Source organism: Salvelinus fontinalis, chromosome 37, assembly GCF_029448725.1.
Source record: "Salvelinus fontinalis isolate EN_2023a chromosome 37, ASM2944872v1, whole genome shotgun sequence".
Classification (NCBI taxonomy): Eukaryota; Metazoa; Chordata; class Actinopteri; order Salmoniformes; family Salmonidae; genus Salvelinus; species Salvelinus fontinalis.
Genome location: NC_074701.1, coordinates 15375377 through 15389273, shown reverse-complemented (window position 1 = coordinate 15389273; position 13897 = coordinate 15375377). Strand labels below are relative to the sequence as shown.

At 43.9% G+C, this 13897-nt stretch overlaps 1 protein-coding gene across 3 annotated transcripts in view; it reads right to left on the bottom strand.

Annotated features, from left to right (window-relative positions):
- The window catches only part of LOC129836212 (KH domain-containing RNA-binding protein QKI), a 91869-nt gene that overhangs the window by 4169 nt on the left and 73803 nt on the right, over positions 1 to 13897 (bottom strand). Inside the window, exons 5-7 of one of the 3 annotated variants that reach the window (XM_055902075.1) lie at positions 6755 to 6842; positions 5791 to 6078; positions 3178 to 3252 (exon numbers count right to left, since the gene is read on the bottom strand). In XM_055902075.1, coding sequence (XP_055758050.1) covers positions 3178 to 3252; positions 5791 to 6078; positions 6755 to 6842 — 451 coding nt within the window. Of the gene's footprint in view, positions 1 to 18; positions 6079 to 6754; positions 6843 to 13897 lie in introns of those variants that run through there. The other 2 variants (XM_055902074.1, XM_055902073.1) reach the window with 2 other exon arrangements.

Here is a 13897-nt window from a genome sequence, read left to right as displayed (position 1 = left end):
TAGGGCCAAAACAGTGTGTATAGTTTTTTTTACTCAATATAATTTTTTATTGCCTTTTTAAAGTATGTTTTCTATTTACAACAAACATGAAAATCTTTGCCTTAATGATACAAAGCAACACTACATGGTATTTTCTAGAATAGCACACTAGCCATGGAAGTTTAAGCTGTGAGCATGCTAAAGCTGTCACTTCAGCCGGTACCCTCAGCTTAGGAGACAATAGACAATTCACAGGACACATAATATAAAATGCACTTGCATATAAACACTGAAAAGGTCCTGTCTTTTGTATAAAGCCCTAAAATATATTCAAAAATATAGGACATTTTCTAAAGTGGTTCTATAAAGCTGCTATGTGTCTTTCCTACAAATAGCCCTCTAGAATAATCCTTGCTATTTCTTTGCAAAATACAAGTAAAATCTGACATTTCATATACATTCCTGCTTTATATTTTTAATATATATATTTATATATATATTTCAAGAAGCCACAAGTATATACTATTTTCTTTGCAACAACAACAAATAAAAAGAAGCTTACAGTAAAACATAAAAAAAATGTCTCAAGGTGATTTTTCTTCTCGATAAATGCATTCATACTCTGGCAATTTCTCATCCATCAAGTGGACCCTAGAATTCTCTGTCCACTCCACAGTGGTCCGTTTAAGACTTCTTCAGCTTAGATCATACATGTATTACTTTACTCATTTCATCGTCTGAGGTTTGTCGTAGTTTTCACTTTTTAAACATGTCTGCCCTTCTGACTGGACCAGAAGAGATGAAAAATGCGTTTGACTTTTTAAAATCATTCAGTGCAAAATAAGTTCTGTGGCGTAGTCTCTCTTTTCAAACGAAGCAAAATGAAGAAAGGTGTGGCTTCTTCACCAGATTGACAAGAGACTGTACATCTTACTGTACTAAGAGTTTGAGAAAACGTGAGAGCTGTTGTAAACGCTTTCAAATGCACTGCAAAATGTCCAGAGGAAAATCTAAATCAGAAAATACTGTATAAATCTCTAGACCCAAATTTATGCACTTATTTGATACTATACTGAGACTGTTCAACATCTTTGCCAACATGAGCTGATAAAGAAACCCACATTTCAGATGCCATTTTACATCTGCCTCCTCCCCTGCCTCCATCAGAGACAGCCTGCCTCTAAACACACAGGTTTAACTGGTTGGCCTGCACTCAATCCACCTGCCTCATGGTTCACCATCCGAACCGCACTGAATCAAATGTCAATCATATTATATTGTATTACCTTAACGTTTGGATAAAGTGTTGACCAAACTCTTAATGTTGTAAAACTGTTATTCAGAGTACGGGGCCATACCTATGAAGAGGTAGATTAAATACAGGCCTTTGTGCAATTTAATCTGATGTTGGTTTCTCATGAATTATGTCAGTGTTACCTATCCGTTACCATTATCATATTTTTAACTGTTGATTAAGGTTTGACCTTTTAGTAATAATATGCACTTCTTAAGTAACTCCATGTTACAGTTATTTTTTACATTACTCATTTGTTTTAGGGCAGATTCGGTCTGTAATGTTTTCAGAGGCAATTCACAGTCTGCTCTACAGTGAAATCTGAATATCCTTAGATACAGTTTGTATAATATACTGTGTGTCTCTGAACTTTTTTTGTAAAGAATATCACTGACTCATTACTGTGACGGATCATGTTGATGATAGGCATAAATATGTTTTCTTTTCAAGAGTATAAGGATTCAAGCAATGTCCAGCAACGTATAAAGTGCGACGCTATGACTGTACACGATGAACATACAGTGCTTTATGTTAAAGGGATAATTCACCCAAATTACAAAATGGATTACTGTGGAAACAGTGTCAGGGAAACTAAACCAAAACATGTGTTGCTGTGTCATACCTTGTCCGACTGCTGACAGGGTAAAGAAACCAATATGTTATTTTGTCATTTGGGTGAACTCTCTCTTTAATTGTTCCATATCATTTAGCAGCAAAAAAAGGTGATTCATTAATTGGTTATTGAACTTTCATTTAATTTCACTGGATTGTTCTATTTCAATGTGTGTACTAAAATGTAGCCTTATTGATAAATACACGGCTTGTCGGCTGTTATCAATTGGCATTGGCGTCAAATCTCCTGGCACATTGCAACCGTTTCCTTGATTAGGTCACGAGTAATTATCTGTAATGAAATATAAATGTGATGATGCACGTGTTGTATGAAGCACTGAGGTCTAAGGATGAACAAGAGAAGACACTGTAGACTGCAGATCCTAGTTGCCTGTGTAACTTCACACATGGTTTCTTCTCAAATAACTTCCTCAGTTATTCTCAATATTCAGTGAGGGTAGTAAAAGCATGGACTTCAATAAAGAGGGCAGGAAATGGGTAGACTTCAGAGAGTAAAGGGTTTGGCAGTTGTGTTTGTTTACCTATCTGCAGAATAAGCTATTTCCAGTCTAAAGCCCACCACGAGTCCACTCCTCTCTACTCATAAGGCCGTTGTTGAGACTTTTGACACTAAATAAACATTTTAATTTTGTTTCTAAATTACTGTAGTGAAAATGGGAAGCTACTGCAGTCCAATTAGACAGTGAAAGAAACAAATAGGACATGGCAGGTCTACACCCACTAATTTTGTGTTGTCTTTGACAATAAAATGGGTCAGATTCTCCAAAAAGTAATTTCCGCAAACAAATAAATACAAATGGACATACTTGATCAATTATAATGTGACATTATCCACTTAATAAGGAGTTGAAGACTTAAGTGCATAAAATTGCAACCTTCTCGTTCCATAGAGGGGCAAACTAAAACACAGATAATTATATCTTCTTTCTTTTAGAAGTCCATTATTTGTCATCAACATCATGTCAGATTCATAAAGTCATCGAAATAATGGAGTGGAGTAGTTTTGTTTTATAAATGCAGGTATGCGTGTTTGTGTCTCTACCTAGATAGCAAAAAAGCATCATTATCCTACTGTGTTGTGGTCACTATTCCTCAGAATCACCTAAATAAACGTTCTCAGAGGCCAAGACTAAGAAGGGGGTGCAGTATGTTGCATCACATCACAAACTGGGACGACTAGCTTAACAATTTGTACATATTGCAAAACAGATCAGGACCAACAGTGAGCAGGCATTAGCAATAAAACACAAAAGCGTAGGAGCTAAACTAACCTCTGTCTGCGGTCACTATCCTTTGGTAAGGATGGACCCGCAGTTCGTGCCTTCGAACTTTAGTAGTCACTGCACCTGCTCGGATTGCAACAACACGACCAAAACAAGGATTAGGTCATTTCCTCCTTCACCATTTCCATCAATTCAATTCATCATTTCATAAAGGCTTATATATGACCAGACATCTAACAAAATTAGGAAAAATCATTAGAAATACATGTTAAGGCACAAATTATACTCATATATTTTGTTGCAACAAGGAGAAATATTGGACTTAGTAACATCCATGACAATGGAGTAGCATTGACTGTAAGGATCCATTGCTTACTCGAGTCCTTGCTACAGATTCACAGACATTAGGCATTTATGCATTCACACACACACACACACACACACACACACACACACACACACACACACACACACACACACACACACACACACACACACACACACACACACACACACACACACACACACACACACACACACACACACACACACACACACACACACACAGAGGGGAGCTTTACTAGTCACATAATCTCAGGTTGAGCATCAGGAAGTGCATCTCTCTAGTTATTCGTTTGAAATATAATACTGATCACTCACTCTCTGGTTAAAGCCCAGAGACGAAAGCTTTTAGGCACATTTGCAGTAATAAAAAAAGTAACATCTCTTATTAAAAAAAAATGAAAAAAGGCAATGAATTAAGTGATTAGTAAAGCGAGACAGTATTTGTATAGATTCAACAAGCTCAGACATAGCAGTCAGTGAAACAACATATACATGTGTGGATGTGTGTGTACAGGATGCACATACCACCACACACACATAATGCATGGTATAAAGAGCTGTGCCTCTTTGGGGAGGTTTGGCCAGTGTAAACATCAGTAGTGAGGGCGTCTGTCTGTCTATCTGACTGCTATAGGCCTGACTCATGGTTCGATATACTAAAAGGCCGCTGTGAAACAAAAGCGTCTGTGTGTTAACACTTAGATCGAATGAGGGGCTCAGTAAGGATCCTTGAAATTCTTTTAGCCTTTTGTGGGGAAAGCCACACCTATAGAATAAAGGAAGGGAACCGGGAATTAGTGCCAGGAGTGTCTGGCGGTCCTTTGAGAAGCATCACACACCAGGCCCTATTCCCAAAGCCATTTTAGGACATTCCTTTTGAGTCGATACAAAAAAGCTCTATACAAAAGGGCCATGTTGTTCACTCACTGACTGTTGTTTTGAGTGGCTACACTTGAGCTGAAAGAATAATTCGGTGAATATTATGATAAGAGTGAAGTAAAAACTGTCAGTCTGGGGACAGAAAGTCCTAAAATCCCTTTGTGAATAAAGCCTGTCAAGCCTACAGTAGATGCCTCGTCACCAACACACCCCACCACTCCCTTGGCTCCGTAACCCCTCTGTCCCGACCTCCGCTGACCCCTCACCTCATGTTACCCCTCCCGATGCCCCAGAGCCACACACAAGAGAGAGGGTGACGGGGGACCCCCCGTCTCCAGCAGTGTGGGGCTCAGTGCTTATTCTCCCTCATCATCATACACAGATATATCATCATCATCATGACAGGAAATCAAAAAGGGTTGATCAGTAACACACACGCCACTTTGAACAGACGTTAAAAGAGGAAGGGCTGAGGCTTCCCCATGTGGCTTGTGGTTGTTCAGAGAGGGCCAATCCTCGACCAGTCCAACGTGTGGTGGCGGGGAGGGAGAGAGGGGGGAGGAGGAGGTGTGTGTGTGTTGTGTGAGGGGATGGAGGGAAGGAGGGAGGGAAGGGGGTGTTTCTTTAAAAGGGAGGCCGGTTGGAGGGCTCTCCTCGCTGCACAGTGATGGGAAAGTGACAGGTCTGAAACCCCAGGTAGAGGGGCAGCTCTTCGGCCTTTGAGGACGCTGTATTGGTTACACAAGAGAGAGAGACAGGGTGAAATCTTCGCTGGGCTCCGCCGCTCCTCGACCTCCCCCCCGGCCCTCTCCTCACAGTAACACCCCTTCTCCCTTCACCCAGACACACAGTTGGAGGCTTGGTCCACTGCACTGGGCAGAAAACAGGTTGCTACTGGCTGACACGATACAGACGGACTATTTACAATGTGCTCAACCCAATTGGACAAGCTGCTGTTGGCATTTTGATGCATTGATAGCAGTTCAGGTTTACACTGTGCCTTTGGGAGCATTCGTAATGGAGTCACGTTGTGTGAGTAATATGATATTTCTAATCTGATTTTCTAAAGTGACTTTTTCAAAGCTATAAGGCCGCGTGTGTATACGGGGACCGGGAGAGAGGAGGGTAAGGACCTTTTCCCAAATAAAACAGCTCCCTCTTATAATTCAAATCGAGCCAGTGGAGCACTTAACAGCCTATTTATTTATGCACACATTACCTAAAGGGCTTTTTAGATGAGAGAAGTGTCTCGTGACAGTGAAAAGAAAGATGCAGTAAAGAGCTGGAATGTTTTTTTCTGTTGCTGACTGGGGGGGTGGGGGGGGGTTATTTAGGAGGTGTGGCGCAGGATCAGCGTGGGGGCGGGATTCCACTGGCCGTGGGGGTGGTAGTGTTGGTGGGGGGCTGCGGGACAATCGCAGGGGCACGCATTCTTACCTAACACCCCGCTGGAGTCGATGGGGTACTCAAGGATAGAGGTGGCAGGGGCCAGTGTGTAGGGGTAATCGTAGGGCGACGCGTATATGAGGCCCGCCTCGGGACCCTGGGTCATGACGCCCGGGTGGGGCGAGCCGTTGGGCATGCAGGTCTGGATCTGTCGGATCAGGGGCATTAGGGTGGGGCCGGCCGGGGTGGGTGTGCGCAGGGCATTCTGGGGCATAGGGGCGGGGCCGGTGATGATGCGGGGCGCCTGGGCGTTCGCTGCAAAAGAGAAGGCAAGGGCAGCTGGAGTGAGCGGGGAAGCACAGCAGGATGAGGAGAAGAGAGGGATGTGTGGAGAGACAGAGAGGGGAAGAGAGGAGGGAGAAAAAGGAGACAAAAGAGAAGTTAGCATCTATCACACATATCATAGGACACTCAAAGCATATCAGATAAGTCAGGAATAGGAGAACAAGCTACATAAGTAAACTGTTGGACACACTGGCCTTAGCTTCCACTACACAGCATTTAGCACTATGTGAGAGTGGTATTCAAGGCCTCCATTCATCTCCAGTATTGAGTTAGAATCTGGCACAGCAGTGCTGGCCGGGATTTGTTTAGGACAAACACCATGTGATTGGAATGACGCACTCATCTCCCTCAGCGACACAAAATGGACGCCCAGTCATAGCCAGACCTCCCCTCGTCCCCCTTCAAAGAACTCGACTCGACCGAGTGCCACCCAATAGGAAAATGCACTGAGGTGAATACTGAACATGGCAAGCCAAAAGCACCCTCTGTTCAGTTCAGCCACTGTGCATGGCACCACACAGCACTCTTCACTTGTTGTGAGAGAAAAGGAGCAGCTTGAATTACACCCATGAGCTCCCGGACACACAAAGGGCTGTTCTACTGTGTCAGTCAGAGCATGCCCCCCCCCCCCCCCAGGGACTGGGAGGGGGAGCAGTGATGTCATCCTTACGTGACTTGATGTTGGCGTCTCGGTAGGTGCCGTTGAGGATGGCCAGTTCCATCAGCTGCATCCTCTTCAGGCTGTCCTCTCCCTCCGCCTGGAAAACACAGACAGACAGACAAAACCTGATGAAGGTCTATGGAAACTGAAATGTCAATTTAATGGACAGATTTATTTAGTATGTGAGACATAAAGATCACCAGTGTGCTGGAATTACAGAAACACATATTGAATGGCGACTCACGTCTGAACACACGTGGATCACACTGCATAATCTTCTGACATCCGTACACACACACTAAGCGCGCGCACACACACACACACACACACACACACACACACACACACACACACACACACACACACACACACACACACACACACACACACACACACACACACACACACACACACAGCATCCAAATCTACAGAACAACCAAATGGTATCCTCCCAGACTACACCACAGGCAGACATAAACTTTCCCACCAATTTAAACTACCCAAATAGTTGAATTGTTTCCTTTGTGCTCCTTTCTGTGTACTGAAGCCATTGAGTGGCAGTTTAAAAAGATCCAACAGCAACCCAGATCTAGATTCAGCAGCAGGGTAATCTGCCATAGCATCTTTAATATTTACATCCACTATAATCGGCTCATCTGCCAGAGTAACGAATTGGAGGAGAAACACTTTGTTCATCAGAGTCCCACTTTTTCACATCACTGCGATGTTTAATCTCGACGCCTCGAGCAACAATTAACTTTTGAAAATGTAACGCAAAATGTTCCCTTTATCAGAACTTTGATTTGGGAAAATGCGGTAAAGTAGAGAAGATGAGGGGAAGGAAAAGGCATTGACCTGAGATGGTACATTCTCAAGCCCCATACTGTGTGTGTGTGTGTGTGTGTGTGTGTGTGTGTGTGTGTGTGTGTGTGTGTGTGTGTGTGTGTGTGTGTGTGTGTGTGTGTGTGTGTGTGTGTGTGTGTGTGTGTGTGTGTGTGTGTGTGTGTGTGTGTGTGTGTGTGTGTGTGTGTGTGTGCGTGCGTGCGTGCGTGCGTGCGTGTGCAGTGTCTATAGAATCACAGTAAAAGTACTTTTGGAAAACAATCTGAGCCGAGTCTCAAATCCCCAGGAGCCAAAAACAACAAATAACTCAAAGGCCTCCTGTATCTAAACATCAATACTTTAATAAGTGACGTCTGCAGTGATTAAAAGTCTCTGAAGAAAAGGCACTGCAGGACTAAATCACTCCGACTCTGTATTTAATCAACAGAGTGTACTAGTTCTGTCCTAGAGTGGTAGTGGTATGTTGGATTCTCTTTGAGCAGCAGCGTAGCATCAATATGATGTGTGTGTGAGTGTGCCTTTTGGGATTGTTTAAGGACAAAACAGTGGCATACTCCATGCCTCTCCTCTTATATCCCTAAACACATTAGGGAGGTGTGGAGATGTTTCAATCTTGCACAATGGAAGCCAGTGTGGATGTGCAAGTGCTTTATTATCTAAATATTGAGGGTGCGTGGGCGACGGAGAGAAACAAAATGGTGCAGTTTGAGGCCGTGTGGCGGAGAGTGATGCAGGAGCTGGAGTTTGGGGTGTGAGCATGTGGGTCTGGGTAGGTGTGATGCAGGAGCTGGAGTTTGGGGTGTGAGCATGTGGGTCTGGGTAGGTGTGATGCAGGAGCTGGAGTTTGGGGTGTGAGCATGTGGGTCTGGGTAGGTGTGATGCAGGAGCTGGAGTTTGGGGTGTGAGCATGTGGGTCTGGGTAGGTGTGATGCAGGAGCTGGAGTTTGGGGTGTGAGCATGTGGGTCTGGGTAGGTTTGATGCAGGAGCTGGAGTTTGGGGTGTGAGCATGTGGGTCTGGGTAGGTGTGATGCAGGAGCTGGAGTTTGGGGTGTGAGCATGTGGGTCTGGGTAGGTGTGATGCAGGAGCTGGAGTTTGGGGTGTGAGCATGTGGGTCTGGGTAGGTGTGATGCAGGAGCTGGAGTTTGGAGTGTGAGCATGTGGGTCTGGGTAGGTGTGATGCAGGAGCTGGAGTTTGGAGTGTGAGCATGTGGGTCTGGGTAGGTGTGATGCAGGAGCTGGAGTTTGGGGTGTGAGCATGTGGGTCTGGGCAGGTGTGATGCAGTTGTGATGTAGTCTCACATATATATATATACAAAGGAAACTAGAGTGAATTACTATTGGTTTCTATTCTGCTTTAAGCTTGTTTTTGCTGGCCTTGGCCAGTGAGTGGTGCTGTGTTATCACTCATATCAGTGAGTCCACGGTGTCCATGGTGAGAGTCTGTTGACCACGACTGTCTGGCCCTCCCCTCTAGCTTTCAGTTTCAATGGCAGTAGTCAGTGAGTCATGTTTTCACATGAACCTCTGTGTCAGTGGTGGCCCGTCCATGAGGGCATCAAGGGCGGTGCCCTACTTGTGATAAAAATAAAAAAAAATCAACAAAATACATATAATAGAATTTAAGGATTATGTTTACAATATCCATAAAAGTGTGGTCAATTAGAGTACATTTTACTGTTTCAGAAATGTATTGTTCAAAACAAGCTGTTCAGTTACCTTCTGCTCTGCCATTAGCAGCTCCGGGCGTTCGGTCTGCCGCCCAGCACTTGGTTTGCATTGACAGATATTACATTGCTTGCCATTGGGGAGGGGGGGATTGCAGAATTTTGTCCCAGAACAGAGTAAATGGACCGTCCTGGGGTGTTGAAATGAACGCCCAGATCTTCTGGGTCTGCTCCATCAGATACTGAACAGATGGCACTATAGAGCAAATTGGAATGAACTTGTAAATCATGACAGTCATTGGGAGCCTGGGACCTGCACCGGACACCAACATCCATCAACAGTCAAACGACAGAGGGGTACACTTGCTAGAACCTTCTCGCAGATCTGGTAGGGGCAGAGCATAGCTCTTGTTTCTCCTGCTGTTAGAAGCTAGTGGAAACTAGCTAACGGAAAACTAGCATAATGGTAGCAAGGGATTAACACCGGACTGTAGAGAGACCGCTCTTCACATTCCCCAGAACAGTTTGTTTTTTAACACAATGTAGCACTAATGCAATTCCACAAAATATACAACATGCGTAGCAGCAGATTGGCAAAAAATGTAAATAGCACATTACATTACATTACATTTACATTTAAGTCATTTAGCAGACGCTCTTATCCAGAGCGACTTTACCCAAACGGGTTGTCGCATGGAAGCCTTTAGTTTAGTGTATTTACTTCACACAAAGTCGCCATAAATTCAAAGCACACGCACAATTGACACTGCCGGACTGCACACGAGACTCATCAGAACTGAAAATTCGATCCCAGTCCGACCTAGCCCGGTGAGCTGAAGTCCGAGCCCAGGCCTCATCTGACATCACAGAAATTAAATGAGCCCCAACCCGAAAAAAAGACAGATTTGTAGAACACAGGAAACTATAGTGATTTAAACTGGTATTGAGAACAACGCGGTGGCAGTGGAGTGAGTAGACAAAGAAACAGCCAATGGGCCAAGAATAAGCGCAGAGAGAGGAAAACTCACCTTAGTTATGGTCAACTGAATTATGACAATATTGGATTAAAGTAGGCATATATCAAATTCTTGCCTAAATTTAAACTCCCAAAACCATATGCAACCTTTATACTAATTTAAAGCAATAGTCGTGTGTGTTCACCTAGATTATAATTTCAGCAACTTTTTGATTTAGGAAAGTGCCATTGCGCTGTTTTGATACAAGCGTGGGGGACTCGTCTAGATAAATCAATCAATATCCGATTTTTGTTTATTCCGGGAAATGTTAGCTAAATTAATGCGAGTGCTAACGATCATCTTTATTTTAGTTTGCTTATACTGTATATTATCTGACGAGAACATTTTGCTAGCATGTTATAAAAGTGGATATTGCTCTTCAGCCTGTCCTACTCCCGACCAAAAGCCCGTGATTTGTCTGATAATCAATCAATGTGATTTTGTTTCAATGAATCTCGGTCTATATATTTGGTTAATTGATCTCTGGCTGGACAAGAGCAAGTGGTAGCTCTGTTCAAAGGCACTTAAATCTTTTGTCTTGCCCATTCACCTTCTAAATGGCACACATGCACAATCCATGTCTCAATTGTCTCAGGGCTTAAAAATCCTTCTATAACCTGTCTCATACCCTTCATCTACACTGATTGAAATGGATTTAACAAGTGACATCAAGAAGGGATCATAGCTTCCAACTGGATTCACCTGGTTAGTCAATGTCATGGAAAGAGCAGGTGTCCATAATGTTTTGTAAAGCCTTATATATTGGCTATTTTCCTATCGTCCCAAATCCTGACTCCTGTCTCGCATGAACATTCCTAACTTCATTCTATAATCCATAGGCTGCATTATCAAAGCACCTCTCGCCTATGCACATCAACATACCTTTAACATCCATAACATTTCTCCTGCTTCTCTGAGCTGTCTCATATTGCTGCATGTGAGAGCTTCGGTAGAGAATGTGTATGAGAGTAGATATGGATATTTTTTGGTCCCTGTTAAGATACCTTGATATTTAAACAATTTCCTCTCTTCATCTCCCCGTTATTCATCAGCTGATCCGCTATCTGTATAATCATCAACTAGATTTAGCCAAATAAGAGATATTCTGTCATTCGTTGGAGGTCATCTAGCAATGGTAGCAGCTTTGGTCATTTGACTGCCGTTACAACGTTTGTATGATTCAGCAACGCTATAGTCTACTCGGGGTGTGCTTTGTGCATTCTGAGCGTGCTCTGCGTTGAGATAGCCTATACCGACAGCTGAAATGCGCTGGATTAAGTGAGGAACACGATAAAGCTCGGAATTTATGAACAGCCTGTTTCGCAATTCACAGCCATGTCATTGGCGATCAAAGTTACTCTGTCATTACTAAATATCAGTTTCACTTGCTTTGAAATCTTTACATAGTGGCACAGCAACAGTCCTACCTGGGAGAAACCTGGCATAGTGACCATATCTTGGTTTTAAACCGTTAAATGGGCACTTCCGATTTTTGCGGTATTCCCCGGCACTCTCTGAATAAATATGAATTATTCCCGGTAGTGAAACTTGGTAGATTTTGGGGGAAATATTTATCCCTACCAGTAGCTAGCTTGCTAGCTTGCATGCCAATCAAGTCTAACTAAAGTTACTGGCCTGTTAGATCATTTGTTTTCACTTGTCACATTTGTGCTTGTTGCGTTTTCCCTGTGCTTGTGTCATCGATGGCACTTGTGAGTAGGCTGTGCACTGCTCTGTGTGTCTCTTCCTAAATCGTCCTTGTACAGAGCCAGAGAACTAGCCACATGTATCACAAGGCACCAACAGAGTCAGGTAGACAAGTTGATTTGATTTCTCTTGCTCTTTCTGCCCAACATCCTCTTCTGCAATATATTACAGTGCTACCACTTCCTTATAGGTTGTTTCCATCTCTCTGCTGCACTTTCTTTTGTTTCTCTATCTCTCTGCTGCACTTTCTTTTGTTTCTCTATCTCTCTGCTGCACTTTCTTTTGTTTCTCTATCTCTCTGCTGCACTTCCTCTCTGCCTCCTGCTGTGACAGTGCTGCCATGGGCCCTTTCTGATCCTACAGCTAAACTCTGCCAAGCACAGACACAAATGCCCACTCTCTGTCTCTCTCTGCACAACTCACACAGTAGCACAGCGCAGCAGCCAGCCACAGCCACTGTAGTGTGTGTGTTCCGGTGTGTGTTGTATGTTTCAATGTGTGTGTGTGTTTGTATTATTTTTTTTTTAAACATTGTACGTGCGTGTGTGCGTACAATTGTGAGTAAACAGTTGTGCTTCAACGTGTGTGTATGTGTTTGTGTGTGCATGTGTTCGGTGTGTGTATGTGTGTGCGTTCGGGTGTGCTTTTACAGTTTACACTTGCTCAGTTTCTCGTAGCTCGCAGCACACATCAATAAGGTCAATTTCAGTCAAATCCATCTGCTCCAGACGATAAACCCTTTTAATCTGGTTCTTGGTTTTGCAGTTTTGCTTATCTGCAAAACTGTCCCTATCAGCACCTGCAGTGAGCCTACGGTTTGGAGTGCTTTGCATTAGCCAATGTGGCGGGATGGTAGAACCCATGAATTCAGATCCAGCTTATCCCATGACCATGCTAACATGCCTAGCCGTGCAACAGTGCACACCTACAGTAGCATTTAACTCTCAAAAGCCGCTTTCAACAGATCCCTTATGTCTTTGCTCAAATGGTTTCACCACTTTAGTTCCACTGATTTGTGCAAAATGCAGATGCCACTTCCATTGGTTTTGGTCCTCGTCAGGCGTTTTGAGTGGTGAACGCATGTTCGGATGTGATTCAGTCTAGATTGGGAAAAGCATGCCAGACAGAAACATCTAAAAGGACGATGCAGGGGATTCAAAAGGGGGAAACGATTCAATCATCATGCCTTGTTCTGATTGTGGAAGAGGGATACAACTCTCGCTTGTCATGCTTAACTGAACCTTCCATTTCTGGTTTAGTGGACAGAACATTACAAAAGGTACATGTGCTTTACAGTCAGAACTCCCCAAACGACTGGGCTAACTGAACAGAACACAATTACAAGATGAAAATGTTACTGCAGAAAACATGTCACTCCACAGCCATTCAGATATTAATAGAGCTAATGTCAAACCCAGTGCTGTCTAACTATCTCTGTGTGTGTGTGTGTGTGTGTGTGTGTGTGTGTGTGTGTGTGTGTGTGTGTGTGTGTGTGTGTGTGTGTGTGTGTGTGTGTGTGTGTGCACGCACTGTACAATCTTCATTGCCATCGGAAATCTGGTTCGGGATCAAATACCGTCCTGTACCCAATCAGAATGAATCATCAGGTGTATTGGTTGAAGAGGTCTCAGAGTTGTGGGGTTGATTTCCTTCGTCTCAGTGTCGGCCACTGATTTCCTTCCCACTGCCGCGGAGGGAGACCGTGAGCATTGAGCTGTCGACGTGATGAGCAGAATACTCTCTCTCCACTGGCTTCCAGTTGAAGCTCGCATCCGCTACAAGACCATGGTGCTTGCCTACGGAGCTGTGAGGGGAACGGCACCTCAGTACCTTCAGGCTCTGATCAGGCCCTACACCCAAACAAGGGCACTGCGTTCATCCACCTCTGGCCTGCTCGCCTCCCTACCACTGAGGAAGTAC